Source organism: Sinocyclocheilus rhinocerous, unplaced genomic scaffold, assembly GCF_001515625.1.
Source record: "Sinocyclocheilus rhinocerous isolate Xijiao unplaced genomic scaffold, SAMN03320098_v1.1 scaffold62, whole genome shotgun sequence".
NCBI lineage: Eukaryota > Metazoa > Chordata > Actinopteri > Cypriniformes > Cyprinidae > Sinocyclocheilus > Sinocyclocheilus rhinocerous.
The window spans coordinates 1,922,917-1,943,556 of NW_015656585.1; the positions used below are offsets into that span (position 1 = coordinate 1,922,917).

General features: G+C 38.6%; 1 protein-coding gene across 2 annotated transcripts in view; it reads left to right on the forward strand.

The window, feature by feature from the left end:
• The window catches only part of LOC107720291 (multiple C2 and transmembrane domain-containing protein 1-like), a 152,581-nt gene that overhangs the window by 109,999 nt on the left and 21,942 nt on the right, over positions 1-20,640 (forward strand). The window contains exons 16-18 of one of the 2 annotated variants that reach the window (XM_016527971.1): positions 3,857-3,976; positions 12,633-12,689; positions 19,521-19,622. In XM_016527971.1, the coding sequence (XP_016383457.1) occupies positions 3,857-3,976; positions 12,633-12,689; positions 19,521-19,622 (279 nt within the window). The remainder of the gene's footprint in view (positions 1-3,856; positions 3,977-12,632; positions 12,690-19,520; positions 19,623-20,640) is intronic. The other variant, XM_016527972.1, reaches the window with a different exon arrangement.

Genomic DNA, 20,640 nt, shown 5'->3' on the forward strand with positions numbered 1-20,640 from the left:
ATAGTGTTTCGGCTTCTATGGAGCAGTGTACCCCATAGGACCCCAGATTTTTGTTGCATGTGGATTTATGTTATTGTGTCTTTTTTAATGATAAAATTATGATATTATTTTCTTCTGAAAATTCATTTTATTTTTTTTCTTTTAATTATTATGATCTATAAATGAAATACCACAGATTTTGTTGTTAGACCTTAAGATGTTTAAGCTAAACATTTTGAGAGCTGACATGAACTGTTCTACAGAAACCGTGTTTTAATCACTAGTCAATAGTGAAGATTTCCTGTTTGAGCACATGTTTTAGGAATGCTCTTTTTCAAGAACTTTCTAATTAGATTTAGATCAAATCACACTGAGTCTGAAAAACAACGAACGAAAGCATTTCACGTCATACCAGAAGATGGCAGTGCGGCATCACTCAATCCAAACATCCTCACCTAATGAGTCCAGCCAAAAAGCAGATGAGTTATTGACGTCCATAATCAGCCTCTCATTCTGCGTATTTCTACCCACCGTTGGCACTATTTAAAATAATCAACACAATGTGATGACTTAATTTCTGAAGTCCAAGTACAGGGGCTGTTGTAGGCTGTGTTGGTAACACACTTTTAATGTGCTAATTCTCAAATGCCTGCTCTGAAGTGCTCAAGCCTGCACTCCACAACACAAAGTGCCAAAACGATATTGAAATTGGCTGCCAAAACGTGTCCGTCCTCCATTCCAAAAATCCAGCGAGATGCTGAAACACTTGGCCGATCCAGATCGTTCTCCCGGTTAGAGCAACAGCTTTTGTTAAGGGACTTAATCTCAAGTGCTTTCGCTTGGAAAAAAATCAAATAGATATTTAAAGTGAAATCAAATTTACATGCTACTTGATGTTAGAGATGGATGTAGCGTGTATGAAAATGCTAATATCACTTAGTTGTTTGATATTCCGCTTAGTCAAATTCATTAGGGAAGTGAAACAAAACACACACTGTGTAGGCATTCTTTCATCATGCTTCAGATTCACTTCTTTTCTATTAATTTCATACATAAAAACTCATTTTTTATTCTAACGTACCCTAATTTTAGAAAAAAAATTTAAGCAATAGATATAAGCATTTTCTTCTACTTGAATAAAAAAAAGACATCTTTGTGATGTCCTTGTCTTGGACAAGAATCCTTGTTGTCCTGTTATATTACACCGAACCAAAGTTGAATAATGGACTGACAGGAAATTACATTTCAGATGCCGTTTAATGAATAGATGTCATGCTCTGTATTAGGTTACTGTTGGTCATTCATTGTCATTGTAAGACGGGATCCATGCAGGTGGAGAGGTTACAGTACATGCCCTGAGTGGAACACTGCGGCTCTGAAGTACAGGAAACTGAACGCCGTGGCTCCGGAATGGCCGCCAAAGCTGGCGAACTGACTGTGAATACCTGGATGCGCTCTGACAAAGCCTCTTGTCGCGTGTTCGCAGATTCGGTTTCTCCTTTTCCTCTCTATCATCCAAACCTTTTTCTTTCCGTTTCAGTTTGGGGTCCGTGGCCGTTCCCTCCCTGAGGAGAGCTCTCTGTGGGGGGGACCGGGGGTGATATGAGTGTCTAGGCTGGAAGAATGGCCCCAGAGCTCTGGGCATCTCTCTCTGGGCCGCTGGGTTGTGTGAAAGAGAGAAGGGTCACTTCCAAGCAGGCGAAGTGTCGGCTAACATCAGCTGTCAATCAGACTCTGGCCCTCAACTAGAATAACCAAACTTAAGAATGGAGTCCAGCGACAGGTTAAGGAACCACTATAGGCATATGAAAACAAATGGACGCTGCGGAGTAGAGACAAAGAAATTGATTTTCTTTGTGAGCGATAGATTCACGAATGACTCCCTTGGCGTGATTTTAAATTCCAATGAGTGTATTTTGTAATTAATTGAGTCAGGGGCTGAAAGATAGAAAACGAAATCTGTCAAAGTTTGTTGAAGGCTGATCTGTTATATTTTAAATATTTGTAATACTAAATTAAGTCATTATGATTTTATGAATGCACATATGGAAGATATTAATTCAAAGTGATGACATTGTAATTACTTTGTCTGAAAAATATATTTTGCTCTAGTTAATGGGACAAGCTACAGATGTTTTGCTGAATTTTGCAAGAAATGTGTTTGCTAGGAATATTACTGTAACTAGAATTACTAGAATTAGTAAATTGTATTACTAGAATACCAAATGTTACAGAATTGTATTAATTTTTTTACTGGGCAGTGTTTTTCTGTAAGCAGCTTGTGCATATTACATATTTTGCTATATGCAAATTCTCAGATTAGTTCCTTTATTGCATATTAAGTGCACCATTTACATTTGTAATTGTATTGATCCATTGTTTTCTGCTTTATTTCAATGTAGCTTATTTGTATTCATTTCTTCAAAGTATATTTGAAGCTTTAATATTAAAATTGTGAGAGAGGTCATTTAAAGATAACATTTGAACCAGTGTTGATAGTACGTATATTATGCACGCTTGAGGTGCCTAATTTGTGCCCCGTGTCTTTTTCCCCCTCGTTGAAATGTTGAGTGTGTGCGCATTGGGTAACAGTGCTGTAATGGATAGTGTGAAGGGCACGGAAATACATCTGACCTGTTTCTGCAAGATTCAGAGATTTTCCACTGCTCTGCATGTGTGTTTGTGGGCATGTCCGGTCCAGTCTGATTTAATGCTATGTAAACTTTTCGAATGTAATGAGGTCTTTGTGGTGTGCGTTTATGTATAATAGCCTCTCTGTGGATGCATGGCTTAAGTGCATTTCATATACTGTATAAGGATACTTGATTTATTTTACAAACCTGAATACTTACACTGAATATCACGTTTGATCTTTTTGTATTCAGTTCGGTTAACATTAACATTTATTAGTGTAAACTCTAACGCTCATCAGCCTTCTCAATCTGGCAGATTCATTTTTATTATCTGTGAATAATATTGCCATGGCTGTGATTTTTGCTTAGCTCTAAATATGTCTCACAGAAACAATTGAAGTGTGGAGATTTTTCATTTTGGTTTTATGCATTTATTTGTTTTACTTTTTAAAATTTAGTTTGGATTAATGGCTTTACTAGAAAATATTTTGGGCTCTATTCATTGTATTTTACAGCTCTTTCAAAAATGTGAAGTTTCATATGAGGTAGATTGCAGTATATAAAGTTAGTGCTCATAGTAATTAGTTTCAAAGTTTTTTTTTTTTTTTGGGAAAATGTTAAAAGAACTATATATCGTTTTTTTTTCTTCTTCAGTAAATAAAGCTAAAAAACAAAAATATCAAATTGCTACACCGTGTTTTATCCTTTTTATGGAGTATGTGAACATTTGGTTCAAGCCGTGGGGTGATGGGCAGTAGGGTCACATTTACTATAGAGTAAGACCAGAAACATGCTTTTTGCTTTGTTTTGAGCCTTTATACTGTTATTTAAGGAGAATGAGATTTTGTTGCAGATGATTGACTCATTCATTGTGTTTTCACACTGAAAGACTTTAAAAGCATCATCTGTGCTCACACATGACAGATTGTGAAAAATAATCATTGTGTTACTGTTATGTATTACTGGTTGTCAGGTGTTCTGAAGGTATCTAATAAAAAAACGAATTTAGATATGAAGAAATTAAATTTAGAGATTAGAACAGTTTTCCAAAAAAATATAAAAAGTTACATTAAATCACAAATGTTGGTCTTTTTGAGCTTTCTAATTTTAGTTTTTGAAAAACTGACATAGTTTAGAACCCAGTCAAATGATTGTTGATGTGTTTTAATGTGTGTTTTATAAATACATCTTCAGAACGATGTCCTTACCTTTTGTTTGTTCATTCGTTTTCTCTCTTTCTGTAGCTTTTCGTTGTGGTTGTGTGGAATTTTGAGCTCTATATGGTCCCGCTGGTTCTCCTGATGCTGCTGGCCTGGAACTATGTTCTCATTGCTTCAGGGAAGGACACGAGACAGGGAGATGTGGTGAGTTCTGTCACACACTGACCTGCACCTGTATTTCTATCTAGTACTATTTCTTTCTTTCTGTATTTAATATTTTTAAGTATTAAAACATCTATTAGAATTCCAAATATTTTGTCTCATTCAGCACTCATAAAAACTTTTGAAAATGATTGTTTTTTTAAAGTACGGAACAGGTGGGAACTCGAGCATTTCTGCGTGGCACTCCAAGCTGTTTATTTATTGAAATATTTTATTTAAAAAGTGTCAGTGCTGTGTCATTCTGAAGAGGACATTTTTAAAAAAATGATGCACACGTATGTTTAGAAAGTGTCAAAATGCTCTGCAGCACTTTCATTACAGTGTTGCCTTGATTTTGTTGTCTTTTGTGTCATTTTAAGCTGGTGTTTAAAATGTGTGGGCTTAAAGAATCAGTGGAACAGAGGTATAAAAAGAGCTCACCTTGAAGTGAATTGAATGGAATCGATTTTATATCAGTGTAGATTTTTGAAAGTCATTTAGTTGGAGTTTGAGAACTTCATACAGTAATTGAATAAAAGCTTTGGACTTGAATAAAATCGTCACCACCCAAGGTAGATAGTAAATTAATTGTAGATCACTATTTCAGGGTATACATACGTTTTTACCAGGAATAGTCCCATTATATATATCTGAAATATCTAGGATATCCTTTGATTAAATGGGACAAGCATATGAACTACATTTTTTGAGTGTCCTGAATATAAGCAATCAAAGTTTCACTGGTATAGGGTCTCTGATATATTTTTTAAATATCATACTTTATGAGACACTCTTTGTCAAATTTTGCAAAGAATAGGGGCCGAAAAAAGTAGCAAGAACCGAAGGACCTTAAGAAAGTGTCTGTACCGTAATTATGTTGTCCTGTAGATGGCGACATTGTTTGCAAAAACGCAAAAACTCACCAGCTCTGTGATTCATTTATGTAGGCTTGTCTGTGTGTTTATTATTTACCATGCCAATACTGATACACTTTTCCTCCTGGTTTTAGATAAAAATTTATCATTTATAAAGAAATAAATCAAAATAAATATATTTTAATGAAAGATAACGCTGAAAAACCTTTTTTGTTGTCTTTTTTTATTCAAGCTCTGGTGGTAAATGTTTAACCATATATTAATGGATTTATGTTATATTTACGTATACTACAGTATAATATATGTAATGGGATTGCATGTTTCGATAATCATGGTAAATATGATAAAGAAGCTAAACTGGTTTATCATAACACACACACACACACACACACACACACACACACACACTACTTTATGATGTATTTTAACAATATATTTTACTTTTTATGTGTAATGAGCTTGTGTGATGATTTAGTGAAGTGTGTGTGTGTGTGTGTGTGTGTGTTTTCTTTCATTGTTATAAAAGCCAGTTGGGTCAGAAGTTAGGGATTCAGAACTAGGTAATGGGTCAGAGGTGATACTGTCAGGACCTGTGGATTTAAGACACATGAGAGGGCTAGAGTCCGAGGTAATGCCTTCAACCCGTTATTCCTCTATCCACATCTCCTCTGCTCTCTAACAGTCCATTGTTCTGCATTTTGACGACTGTAACCACAACACACGGGCTGGTGAGAGCAAGAGAGTTCAGAAACAGTAAACACACACACACACACATGCTTTCCATTAGCCTCAAACTCACTGATGAGCCTGAGCTTGGACACTGTTTCCCTGTGCTTTACTATGAACTTAAGGGGAAGGAATTTAGGTGTCTTTAAGTGTGTGTGTAATGATTAGTACCTGATGTCATTCATTTTTTTCACTCCTTTAAGCTGTTATTGTTAGCTGTTATATATATATATATATATATATACATACATATGCACATATACATATGTAACTTGAAGCTTAAAGCTGTTTGTTGGCTGCTAGCTTGTTATCTGAAAGCAATGCAGCCGTTGCTTTGTGCTTTATTTTTTATAAATACACACACTCAGAGAGGACTGATGTACTTTTGAAAGGACTAATATTCCCCCAGTGGAAGTGTCCCATTCATGCTTTCATCACTACACTATAGATGTCAGGCTCCCTGTGCCTGGCAGGATGTCATTTCAGATAACTCTAACTGTAGCTCTGCGCTAAACCTTCTGACACATAAATGCAGGCTGCGGTGCTTCAACAGTCCAAGCTGTTTTTTTTTGTTTTTTTACTGAGACAGACAGAAATGAGAAACGGAGATGCTGCCCAGCCTAGATGGCAAGACTTACTCTGAAACTTTTCCAAGTGTTTGTATGACATCTGACTATCAGCATCACATGGTTTTGTAATGTGGTGCAGCATGTCTCATGCACAGAATGCCGTGGATGAGCGTGTGCGCTCAAATATTCTGTATGCATGGAAAAGGAGGGTAAAAGTGAGACTCTAGGTATGAACAAAAGCTGCACAGAAGAATTCTTACAGGCATATTCTCTCTCTCTTTCTTGATAGACTTTTCAGCTTTAGTTATAATCACTTTCTTTTTATTACATTACAGACACATTTTTTAATTACATTTTTATTACATTGTATGTCAATATACTGTATATATATATTGTTAACAAGTTTTGCTTATTTACCATAAATATACAATTAAACATTCACCACCACCATATATTCTCCAAATTCTATTGCTCAGGGTTGTGGGACATATACTAATAATATTAATTCTGCATATAATATTAAATCAATATTGGCATTTATTTTTTTAGTAAGAAGCTGTCATTATCACAGAATAATAGCCGGTTATTATTAAAAATCAACCCTCTTCAGGGTGACCGTATATTATCCCTTGTCTGTTGTACCCCTGATGTTCACAGCCTAGTATGTTCTGGGAAAACAGAAACCCACTTTCAGCTGTCACATTTCTTGAAGGGACTTGTTACCTCTAGATGTGACATGCCAGCTCAACTCTTAACCTGTAGACAGCTGACCCCTGACTCTTGTATTCTTTTGCTGTTCTCCGCCTGCCACCCTTCCACCAGATACCTGACCTCGCTGTCACGGCCTGTTATTGTTAAAGATCCTTTTTACCATCTGGAATGGCTGTGCACTAAACACAAGACTACACTCCCAAACCGTTGTTTTAAATCAACAGAAGCTTAGCTAGCCTGGCTGCCGCGCAGTGCCACGGTATTGTTTTTTGTGTCAGAATGAATAGACGATGGAAAAATAAACACGGGTTTAGAAGCAAGACAAAGGGATGTGACTTTTGAACTACGCCTGTCGATCATCAGCAGGTGATGGAAAGCTACGATTTCTAAAGCAGCACTAGGTTTCCTCTCTAAACAAAGCAGCTGCACTGTCTCCAGCGCTTTCAGAAGAGCCCCCTACTGGTAGGGAGTGCAAGCGCACCTCTCTTAACCTGAAGTTAAGGGAGCACCGACACAGCTAGCCAAGCTGTTCTGACAGCAGCTGTCAGTGGCTTGCTCACCTCCTGCAGAAAGGCAGTCCTCACCACCCTAACACCACCCCTCACCTACTTTTGTTTGGAGACCTGGATGTGTTCGGGTGGGCTTCAGTGTGACCGCTGAGGCTCAGTCAAGCGTCGGACAGCTTGGTGTGTGAATGGGGCAGTCCTCACCACCCTAACACCACCCCTCACCTACTTTTGTTTGGAGACCTGGATGTGTTCGGGTGGGCTTCAGTGTGGCCGCTGAGGCTCAGTCAAGCGTCGGACAGCTTGGTGTGTGAATGGAGGGTAGTGAAGCCCATGGCTGGACCTAGAAGACCCGGGCTGCTGAATTCACTGGCCTGGAAAACAGTTTACCAGATGTTTTGAAGGTGGTAATTATAGCATATACTGTCAGAGCTGGAGGAACATAGTGACATCTCTTTCACCAGCTCAAGCTCAATTAGGCATTTGAGGTTCTTTCTCGGCAACCTTGTCAGTGGTGGGAGAGAGGGTCTTAATTGTCAGGGTTACTCTCAATGTGTCCTCTAGCAAGCTCGCAATTTCTCCATTTTCCTATGGCATCCTTTAAAAGGTTAATCATTTTTTCACAGCCTGTTTTTTTGTGAACATTGCTGCAGCTCATATTTGGGTTTAAGCTTTTAAGCAAAATCAGTGGTTCTCAACCTAAAGGCCCCAAATGTGCAACACAAGATATTTCCTCTGGTATGTTTGCTGTAATGTTGAAAATTAATTCAATTAATTTAACAAAAATAGTTTTGTGATTCTATAAGATTATGTTTCTTTATGTTAAAAATAGTTATTGAGGGGAAAAATTCAGTTCAGATATCAACGTGTAACTCATCCCTCACAGTTTATGAAATGGGCAATAATGATTTGTAGTTTATTGTGGAGAGATGTGATATATTTTCAATGTGATCAGACTTACAATTTTTTCTTGGCAAATGATAAAATATTTGAAAATAGACTTACATTGAAGAAGGCAGCAGAGACATCCTTTGACTTGTGCCTGTAGACAACCACCTGTCAACCATGGTGAACATGATGTGAACATGTTTCCAGTAAGAGATGTTATAAAGAACAAGGTCCCTCATTTAAAGTAACAATGTAATGGTAGTAATGACATTTTTTTTGTATGTTGGGATGTACATCTGTGTAAAATGGATAATTGGAAAAGTCCAGCATGCATCACCAGAGAAAAGTCTGACGTTTCACCATTTTGATTATAAAATAAGGTAAACAATATTCAAACATATGAATGAATGAATCGTGTACAGTAAGGTCAATAACATGCATTTAAAAAATAGATGGGGTGAATTTACATTTCATGCAAATTTTGAAGGTGAAATGTGTGAAAATGTAAATGTTAAACAATTTTTTTAAAAATCCCATGCAAATCACTTTTCAATGAGCATGAACACTACTGTATTTGTTTGAGTGATCTATCATGTAAATGTATGGTTCAAATAATGCTGTGATTGGAGGGTGGGATTCCTTGTTTTCTGAACAAGACAGGCCGGTAGACGTGTTTGGGAGACCAGTTTGTAAACAGTTAGTTTTGCGATTTCATTTGATGCTGCCAGTGGTGAATAAATTACCCTTCACCTTTAGTTTAATCTTTTCGTAAACATAGGAAGACTGACAAGATCAAATGCATAGCTGTTTGTTCTTAGTCTGTTTGTTTATTTCTTGACTACTAACAGTATTAGTGTTTTGCATGGCACAGAAAGCAAGTTAGCAAATAAACTTTTCCCCACCTTTTGTTTTGTCTGGTTTGAGTAGTGTTTTGTCGTTTTCTTGCAGTGTGTGTAATTTGAAAAACAAACAGCCTGGATGGAGCTTCATGAATAAAGGATACGCTGGTACAGGTGGGCTGCAGTGGGGGGAAACGAAGGCCTGTCAAGCCTACCTCCGGTGTCAATCACGAAACGACAACATAAAGAGAACCAGAGCGAGAGTCTGTCTGCCAGCCGTGCTCCTAGAGGCGCTTCGTGGTAGAGCTTGTCTTACTCTCAGGCTGGTGTTTCAGCTGCAGGCTCAACGGGGACAACAAAAAAGCAAGAAGTGTGACGGCAGGGCCGGGAGAGGATGAGGAAGAGTGAGAAGAAGAGCCGAGAGGTGCTCTAGGCCTTTAATCCACCTCAGTGGTACCACCTCTTCCAGCGCCGTGCCCCCGTTAGCGAGACAGTGTTTCACCCGCGCCTGGCAGACATGTCTCCGCTCCTCCGTGCCAGCCCCTGACAGGTGACAAAATCAAAAGGTCACGTCACTTTGAACTGGCAGCGTTTGTTGCCCTGCTGATTTCCCCCGTGCCGCCACGGCTCGCAGGCGAGGTTGGAGGCGAGGCGGGGAGCAACTTTGGCAGCTCCTGAACTTCGTCTTTGTGAACTTTTGTACCCGTGATTTTGCTAACAACACTGCAGCGCCGTGTGATTTTTGTCACGGCTGCTGCTGCCATTGTTGACGCAGGCTTGTCTTGGGAAGCCGGGGTTTTATTTACGGAACAGAAAGCCAGAGTGTTTTTCTGGGTCTGTGGGTTCAGGGCTGCTGCGGATTACAGTAGAGCTCGGGCCATGGGACTGACGGCACCGCTGACTCCCGCTGCTTCTGGATACGCACGACCCTGGCGCGTCCTCTTGCCAGCCCGTGTGCCCCGTAAAACTCAGCCCCAAAGAGACGTACTGACTGCTCCGTCCCTCTCCCACACTTCCCAGCAATTAATTTGCCCATTGTCCTCATTTTTGAATCGTGACCGCTTTTATTGAAACGTAACACTTTGCCCAAACAGAACCGGCAGAGTTACTCTTTGACTTGAGCCCCTGCAGAGGTCAGACCACAGTCAGCCAGTGCTGGCAAAAACTCAAGCCCTCCCTCTGACCAGCAGGGCACTGACAGCCTGTGAAGAGGCTGTTTGGGCTCGATGTGCTCCGGCGAGAGCCCTTATCAGCCTTCCAGGCCTGGGCTCTCCCGGGCCTCTGGTCCACACGCGGCATACAAAGCAGGGCCAGCCCCTGAGCAGCTGGAGACGCTAGAGATGTCTCACATTTCAAAGAAGAGCTGGAGGAGGGGAGAGCGCGAGAGCTGAGAGGCAGGAAAAAAAAAATGAAAGTGCATATCTTCATGTTGGATGGCTTGTCTAGCTAGGGCGTCTATTCCCAGTGCACCTGTCTCGGGGAAGGTTAGAATTAAAAGAGCAGATAGCAGGGTTCTTCCTCCACTCATGGCAGAAGGCAAAAGAAAATGCATTAACTCGCCAGGATGGATGTCACGGCGCTGGTCTGGAGATGGTGCCGCTGCTAACCGAAAGGCCAAACAATGGACTTAAAGTCTGGCTCTGATGCTATTTTAGACTGAATTTCTGTCTGCAAGTGAGACATATTGACTGCCAAACTTTCGAGTTCATGCTACCACGGCCCTTGAAGTTCAACTTCCTCCAAGTTCCTTTACCCAGCGTATGACCTCTGGCTAACCTAGCGCCGGAGCCACATCGCTCTTCGAGTCGATCCGTGTGCTATTAGGCTAGTGCAAAACACCATCGCTAGTCTCCTCACAACATTGCGTGTATCTATCCTGAACCCTCCTTTTGTTTCTGCCGCAGGCTGCATTTACATAAGAGGCTTATAGCAGCCATACACTCTTTTTTAGACAAAACAAAGGAACAAAAGCTATTGTTTGCTAAGTAACAATTTTTGGATGTCACAAAAAAACTGATGAAATGCATGGAGCCAGAAAAAAAAAAAAATCATCAAAAAGAAGATGTATTCCTCCCTTGATAGCTTTTTGGTGTTTTCAGATGCCCGAGTTGTCGTATTTAAATAGCACACACATGACCTTGAAGCTTTGATGCGGGATTGACAGGAGGAACTACAAGAAGAGAAATAATGATCTGTGTCTTTTCAGTCCTCCGGCAACAAAAACAGACATGTGATACACACTCCTCTGGGCTCCCGTAAGCCACTGAGGCCAAATATAATGTTTTCAGTTGACCGAGATAAACTCTTTATTTGTGTGCCAACATATCGTCTGATTATTTTGGTGTCTACAGTTCTGATTAACAAGCCAATGAGATCTGAATAATTAATGCCGCCAAATTACTAGCTCACACAGGAAGGATTTTTTTTCTGTTTGTGAGACTAAAAAATAAATGTGGCATATTTTAGATTCTATAAACAGCTCTTATTCTATTAGCGACTGCAGTTTCCCAAGAACAAATGAAAGTGATGTGAACATTATACATTTTGGTTTATTTGATCCTTTTAGCACTGCAAGAGTTATTTTTAATTTTGCAAAAAAATGTAAATAGCGCTTGTCTGTTCAAAACCCACGGCTATGATGTAGTTGTTAGTGGTTGCTATGCATTGATAAGCTGTTCTGAGTGGTTGTGTAGTGTGTTGCTACTATGCTATGAAGTGTTTGCTTACTAAATCAGAAGTGCTCACCTCTGTGATATTCTGATCTGTAGATACAGTATGGTTGGGAGTGATATACATAATATACGTATATTTTTAAAATGTATTTATATCATGATAAAGTAACATTTGTATGCTCTTCTAGGTGGAAAAGGTCTGGTTGTTTAGACAGCAATTAAAAAAAGCACAACTTACTGTATGAATAATAGTAACTGTTTCTGTAGCAAGAACCACTGATGATTCTCAGATGTAAGCAAGCAAATAATTGATTCTTTCAAGCATTTGAGCCTGCAGTTTTTCTAGATTGCAAAATGAAATCAATGTTTATCTAAACATTCGTTGATTCCTTGCCCTCTATCTTGCTCTCAATATTCTCGGCATCACTCTTTTCATCATTTTCACTGGTCTGTGTTCACATGTTCTTCTGGGAGAATCAAGTAGCCAGCAGCATTTCTCGAGGTCATGGGCATACGGCTCTTTGTGTGCTTGAGTTAAGTATGAAAACCTGAAGGGGTTTTGATGGGACCATTGTTGGCCTGGATCTGGTCCACTGAAGCATGTAGTTAACGTTCTATGTCATCAGCCTTCCTTTGCCAGACGCTCTATTCAGGTTTTAACCTTATGGACAAGAGGACACAACTGATGACTTTAGCGACTGAGGTCACACTCGGAGGGTTTGCTTTCTATCCAAGGACTGTGTGCTATCATTTGTTTTCACTCGAAGATGTGGAGATGTTCCTAAGTGTACATGTGAAATTGATTTTCTCTTTGTTTTTTTCTTCTTCTTTTTTTCTGCTCTCTTTTGTTCTGCTCTTCACAATGCACATCAGCAAGCTGTGGAGGATTTGCTGGAGGACGAGGAGGAAGACTTTGACAGAGATGACAAGGTAATTATCGGTGCCACTCACAAACATGTATTCCAACACAGATGTATATTTAATGCTCAAACGCTCTTCTCTAAAGTGAAATGCAATGAAAATGTATTATTTATTGTGTTTGACCTCACTCAAATACCAGTAGGTCATTGTTTTCTTGTGTATTTAATGCTTTCGGCCACATTTCATAGAGTCCAGGACCACAGCTAGTCTGTCAGAGCTGCTAGTGTCTGAAGTCTACAGAGTTGCAGTACATGTTTCCTTTCTACTCAGAATAAAGGGGAGTCACATAGGCATAAATAAACTTGGCTTCAGGGTCTCTGTGTTGAGCTTCTGATATTTCTCAAGGCCTTTGAAGTGCAATTAATAGCATTCAAATGACCGCAAGCCAAATGCCCCAGCAGCTTTTTTGAGGAAGCATTTTAATATTTCTGAGCAGGCAGATTCATATTATTGCCTGCCAAAATACCAGCACTTATGTGCTTTTAGCACTTTGTCTGGAAATGGGAAAACAAGAATGTCAACAAGAACATTTTTGGAGCAGTGTAGACTTAAGATGAAAACATAACCTTTGACATCTTCCTGACATTTCTCCTTAGTGGACTTTCAAAGAGCATAAGTGTACATATAGTGTGTGTATGTAGAAGAATGAACTGAATATCTGTATTAATGTTGTCAAGGATCTGTTGTTCTTTGTGTCAGATTAGCTTCAGTTGAGAGGTTGGAAGGTTGAAAAGGGCTACTTGTCCTTTCTTTGTCCTTTCTCCTTCTCGTTTGCATAGTTTTGTTTTGTTTTACTTTGAATTTGTTGGATGGTCAATGTTACGCTCTATTAAAAGATTTATCTGGAACAAAAATGATTTAGGATGACAGTTAAATTGAAATCAATTGTAATATTTATTTATGAATTAAAAAGCACACAGATAAAGGTAAAAATGCACGCATTTCAATATATATATTTATCTTAAAATGGTTAATCATTTATTTGATCAATTAACTTTTTATTTGTAGTAATTTATCTGTTAATATTGTTAATTTCATTAAAATGAATAAGAATTACCAGTGCTACAGATGACAGAGGCCTCACAAAAGCAATGTGAGGGAAAAAAAACAGTGATGCAGAGTTATATCAGACTACAATGCTAATAGTTAGAAAAAGTAGCTTGTTACTTTAAAAGCAACACTTACAGTCATACTTTCAGTTCCTCCTCAACACACAACACTGTATTTCTTTTTTTTCCCATCTACGTCTCTTTACTTTCTTCTCCATGTCAGTTTGTTGATGACCTCACATTCTCATTACCTCCTCTGTTTGTTCAAGCAGTAAAATACTGAGATCACATCAGGGAAGGCCCACTTATACTGGATGAAGGAAGAAAAAAATGGATAAATGTGCCAAGGGCTCATTTTAATTGAACCTGAAGCATATGTTGCAAGTATGTGCAATATGTCCCAGATGTTTAGGCCAGGCCTAGTCTTCAGCTCTTCCTTAGTCTCCACTAGGACGCTATTAGCTGGATAACCTTTGCTCCAGGGGCTAAATGGGGTATTACATAGCAGTCACCTGTTTTGCATTGGACTGGGGACCTCTTGCTGGCGCAGTATGAGCCAAGACATGTGTTCTTACTTAACAAACTGCTTCGTGATAGTTAAAAGTGTCTTTCTTCAGACTCACTGCAGATATTAGTCAATTACTCTTAATGAAAGTCCAAAGTCAAGGCTAATTGATGGAGACGGCTCAGTTGTTTTGCCCAAGTAGGCAATTGGTTCCAAAACAAGAAAAAGGGAGGGAGAAAAAGAGAGGAGAGCTCAGGTGAAAGCAAGGTTAGTGCAAGTGACACTGTAAAAGTGTTTTAAAACTGGGGATTTTTGCAGTGTACCTGGCTATGTGAAATCAAGTCAGTGTTGAGGAAGCTGATTTGAAATCATAATTTAAAGAAGTTCGACTACAGTCGAGCTTTTGCCTTTTAAAATAGTAGTTTGCTATTCTGCGAGTTACTAATAAAAGCTAACTGCATTGAAATTGTTTATAGTTTTAAATAAAATACAAATCAACACTTTTTTCACTAAATCAACATTAGCAATAAAGAACATTAATTACCTGAGTACATGTTCACTAAAACAAACAAAAAATTTTAAGAGCTTGAGATGTGAAATGCCTCAAGCACAACCATGACCTCTTCAATATTCCATCTTCTTCAGAGTGCCAAAATTCAAGCTAGCAAGTCTACAAACATGAGTTTGGGAATGGAATACCTGCTGCTACTTTCAGATTGACATCACGTTATTACATTTAGATGATAGATTATGAAGACAAGTTCTTTTTATAAAGTACACCAATACATTTCCACAATGAGAAAGTAAATAGGATCAAATGATTTAGCTTTAGCCTAGCAAGCTACATTTCCAATGTACCTTCTCCAACACCTTTTTGTGACCATGAATTTTTGGGTTAAACACAATTTGGATGGCCATGTATGCAAAAGCATGCTGGGTACATCAACTGTGTAAGCCATATGCTTGCCACACACTTCTCCTTTTTTCTTTGCCAGGCTAGTGCCAGTGTGTGTGCATGTGAATGTGTCCATGTGTGTTTACAGTGCTGAATAGCTCTCTGGAGAGCTCGCCGACTCCACCAAATTCATCAGCAATCCCGGCAATAACAGCCAAAATATTTTAACACCTGCTCCGCCAAACACATGTAAACACACAGGCAGAATGGCAGGTAATTATCCAGGTGATAATGAATGCGCCTCACATTGTTAAACCTCTCTCAAATATGCTAATGTGGAATTAAGGAGTAGCATTGGGTACGCTACGATAACGTGCCTAACGCTCCGCTTGTGCCACAGCTGTCTCGCACTTGTGTGCACCCACTTTCCCAAAGAAAGTTTGCGAAGGATTGGTATTTTCATTACCGTTCATTATTTTTATGCAGCTAAACTTCACCTGTCATAAAGCAGATGCTGGAAGGCCTAGTCTTTCTTGCTCTGATAATATTTTGAGATATACTGCGGTGTTGTTTTTAATGGAATAGTTCACTTAAAATTATAATTCTGTCAACATTTACTCATCCTCATGTCATTACAAATCTATAGGACTTGCTTTGTTCTGTGAAACACAAAAGGAGAAAATATGAATAATGCGCCGGTCACTCTTTTCTATGCATTTATGATGGATTTTTAGCTTTACAAAGATGCTTAAAAGGTTAGTTCACCCAAAAATGAAAATTCTCTCATTAATTACTCACCCTCATATCGTTCCAAACCCATAAAACCTTCGTTCATATTCTGAACACAAATGAAGATATTTTTGATGAAATCTAAGAGCGTTCTGACCCTCCGTAGGCAGCAACACAACTACCACGTTCAAGGCACAGAAAGCTAGTAAGGACATCGTTATAATATGTGTTGTGGTACTGTCGTGAACGTGTGTCGAAGACTGACATGGCAGAGAAGAATTTGTTGAATAAAGACGTTATTTTTGTTTTCTTTGCACAAAAAGTATTCTTGTAGCTTCATAAAATTAAGGTTGAACCACAGATGTCACAAGGACTATTTTAACGATGTCCTTACTACCTTTCTGGGCCTTGAACATGGTAGTTGTGTTGCTGTCTATGCAGGGTCAGAAAGCTCTCAGATTTAATCAAAAATATCTTTATTTGTGTTCTGTTGAACGAAGGTCTTACAGGTTTGGAACGACATGACGGTGAGTAATTAATGACAGAATTTTCATTTTTGGGTGAACTATCCCTTTAAGCACCATACAAGTATCATAAAAGTGGTTCATATGACTCATTTGCTATAGTCCAAGTCTTCTAAAGCAATACACAAATAGTTTGTGTCAAAAACAGACCAAAAATTAAGTCATTATTAACCTATAAACTTTTGTGACCAGTCAGTGAGTTAAACTCAAGAACCAAATCAGTCTGATTTGTGAGCGAATCATTCACAAAGATTTTGTTAACTGGAAATTATTTGAAAATATTTGACTAAAAAGAACGATTAATCCACAAATCTGACATAACATACATTTCAATGTGTTTCTTTCACAAACACATTGTATGACTTCGAAAGACTTGGAATATAGTGCAAAAGTTGTATGGACCACTTTTATGGTGTTATTTTGTCTCTTTGAAGATTAAAATCTCTAGTTTGCATTCATTTTAACGGCATGGAAAAGAGCAGCCTGGACATTTCCCAAACACCTCATTTTGTCTTCCATAGACATGAGAGTGAGTATTGTATTTTTATGTATTTTCAATAACGTGCACTACATTGTCCAATTCACAGTTTTTTTTATTTTCCTTATTCCAAGTTTATTTTTTTTGCACATGCTAATTGATGGTACAGCTACAGTATTTGGGTTTCGGTGATGTCATTAGAACTGGTGTTGTGCGTACATGTGTCCGAAGCGGAGTACGGAGGGATAATCAGCGCTAGTGCTCCATCTGAGAAGCAGCCAGGATGATAGCGCCAGTGTCTCCAGGGAGCGAAAGAGAGAGGGTGAAAGAGTGTTGAGATTAGGAGTGTACGCATGGCTGGCCACTGGAGTAATGGTCCTACACATACACACACACAGCCCGAGGAGGAGCCGCCCCAGATAAGATACACACTGCAATCATGTCATGCTCACAGGCTTACCACAACTCACGCACGCCTCCTTACATGCCCAACAGCTGTTAGGAAGTGTGCGTGATTGTGCTGCCTGCTTGACTGGATATTAAAGATGGCATGTAACCGTATGCTGTACCTCTTATAAATAAGCAAACATTCAATATGAATGTGAAGCAAAACAGTGACAGAGAATAAGAGAAAAAACAGGATATCAGTGTGTTGTCAAAGACTTGTCGGTTTCTGTTTTGTGAATTAATAAAGGTAAGTGTAGCTTTTAGGCTAGAAATATACTGTGCAAAAATGTAAATGCAGACACTTGTCCGACACTGTAAAGTGTGCAGCAGACAAACTGTGGTGGTTAAAAACGTCAGAACTCAAGGGGGCAGTGAAGTTAACTTTAAATATCTGTGCTATAGGATGTTAAATGCTTATAGTTCTGGTAGCTAACTATAAACACGTCAACAGTTGAAGAGTATGTACATTGCCATTCATACCATGGGGTTTTTATGTCTCTTGGAGCTAACCAAGGCTGCATTTATTTGATCAAAAATACAGTAAAAACAGTAATATTGTGAAAAATGACAATAAAATAAACTGTTTTCTATTTTAAAATGCAATTTATTTCTGTGATGACAAAGCTGAATTTTCAGCAGATATTATTCCAGTCTTCTGTGTCACATGATCCTTCAGAAATCATTCTAATATGCATTTCCTAGTCCCAAAAAAAAAATGTACTCAACCCTAACTTTTAAACGGTATAGTGTACTATAGATATTTACTGGATTCATGTTTCATCACGCTTTTCAGCTGTCATTGTCCAAACAGTGATGTCCATTGTCCAGATACAGTGGTGGCCAAAATTATTAGAACACCTGACAGATCTGAAAATATTGACCTTTTTTTGTCTCCAAAACATTATTTCATTTCATAATGTTCATGAAACATGCAGATGGTTTCTCTGATCACAGAAAAAAATCAGATGAAGTGAGTCGTACTGTTTTTATCCACTTTTAACTTTAATATTTGGTATGTCCACCTTTTGGCCAATTTAACAAAAACAACTGAAACCTTTTAAATATGCCAAGTGTTCTAATAATTGGGGCCACCACTGTATAGTGAATAAACTAAATGTTAAACTGAAAAAAATCACAATAAATTTCATATTAATTCCTTCAGTTATCTAAATAGTTTTGACTGTAACTGTAAACTGATTACCAACTATTTAATGTTAACTGCAAGTACATGCAGTAACTTATGTTTTGTATTTTAAGTCTAACATTGCAGATCTACTAAATGTCCTGTAAGCAAAATAAATAAAAGTCTTCTGTGTAAAAGGAAAAAAAAATAGCAAGAGAAATAAAATGAGCAAATTAAATAAATAAAATATCTTGTGTTTCTTCTTCTGTTTCTCTCTTTCGCTCTCTTTTTGGACTTGACCTTGTTTTAAGAGTTTAGCCTACTCTTACTTACTCTCTCCACCACACTGCTGCCACTTTAGCAGGGAGAAAAGGAAAACTAACCTCTCTGCACTGTGAAACGCTGACAATCTGATCCTGATTCATGCACATTTATGTCCGCTAGAATCTAGCATTACAAGTGAGTCTTAACTGTAGATAACACACGGAGGGTTAAACCCAGCCGAGCGGAGACAGGGGGTTGATCTGGGCGATAGCTACATGGCAGTATGTAATTGGACTAAAGAGTGTGCTAGGGATTATTTTTATTACTTTGAAAAACTGTGACTGAAAACTTGTTCTGGGGCTAGTGAGCTTGTGATACGCGATGCGTATCCTCAGGTAACGTGGCTTTCTTCAGTGCAAAGGAGAATACAGAGAGAAAGAGAGAATGTTTGTGCATCTCTGGCTGCTTTTCTTCTTAGCGCCTCTAAAAGATGAAAAGCTTCATGCTGTAAAAGATGCTTTTGACTTGGCTTTTTTCCTTTTTCTTCTTATTTAGGGGAGAGATGCTCCTAGGAACTGCATTTTAATCACGTTTGGCTAATAAAGAGAGATTAGAAAATCCTTCACACACACTCAGGGCATTGTCTTGTTGTGTAAAATAGCTTCATTGTTTGATTTCTCTTTTTTGCCTTTACATCAGGTGGATTTTTTTTCTCTCTCTCTCAAGCGTCCTAAGCCATCTTAGCAGCCATCAATGTTTTTTTGTCTAACTGTTTTCCTTTTGTAGCCCTGCTTTAAAAAGATCTCAATTTATTCTGGTCCACAAGGTGCCGGGCTCAGTCCCCTCCCAGGATGGCCGGCTGCCGGAAAGCCATATCCTTGCGGATATTTTGGCTTCCTGGCACTTTGAGTGGATACGCGTGATGGTGGTAAGTGTGGTCCGTATGTCCCCGTGTCTCACTTCTATGGCTCATCGTCTGTCACGCCAAGCAGGGTTGTGTGTCGCTCCCTTTCACCTCTCACTTTGTTCTCAGTTGTCACTTTTCCTTCTTTATCTACAAGAACATCCTGGTGATCAGTGCTTTGTTATTTGTTGGATTAGCTGGAAACTTCATAAAATGGGTTGTTCGGTGGGTGCTTATGCTAGGTCATCTAAATACGGCAACATGCTCAGTAGAAAGTAGTTCTGGGTTTGGGTTTTCTTCATGTTGTTTTGGCTTAAAGGTAGTACTGTGCTTTACTAACCATGTGTCTATAAGCATTCAGGGTGCACTGGGGCATCCATGTTTGTGCTGTCACTAACCTTTTTCAAACCAGCCAGTAAGCCCAACATGGCTTACTCGATGACGTCACTCAGAGAAACTCATTTGCAGCTCAGCTCACGTTAAAGAAACACCGAACCTGTGCTGTATTGTATAGACAAGGAAAGCTGCTTCCAAGAAGAGGGTTTATGAATGAATTATGAGGGTGTATTGATGTTTGTCTCCAAAGTGGAGGAATGCCATTGCCATTTATATCCTTTTGAGAAGCGCATCCCTCAAGGAAACTTTTGAAATTGAGAATGTCTACATGCACTCACTATAGATGGCATCTCAGCACATTCATATGTAATAGAGGTTATATAATAATAATAATATAATAATGTAATAGTGGTTACCTAGTCCAACAACCGACTAGTTGATTTGTAAGGACCTCTAAGTTATATGGATTTTAAGCAATATATATTTGTTATTTTTAGCAGCAATGGATTAATTAGGAAGCTGACAGCTTAAAGAGATAGTTGTTAAATAAATAAATTAATTCTCTCATCATTTACTTGCCACATCTTGTTCCTAACCTATTTTATTTGATTTTAATTAGTGCTGTCAAACGATTAATCGCGATTAATCGCATCCAAAATAAAGGTTTTGTTTACATAATACAGGTGTCTGTACTGTGTATATTTAT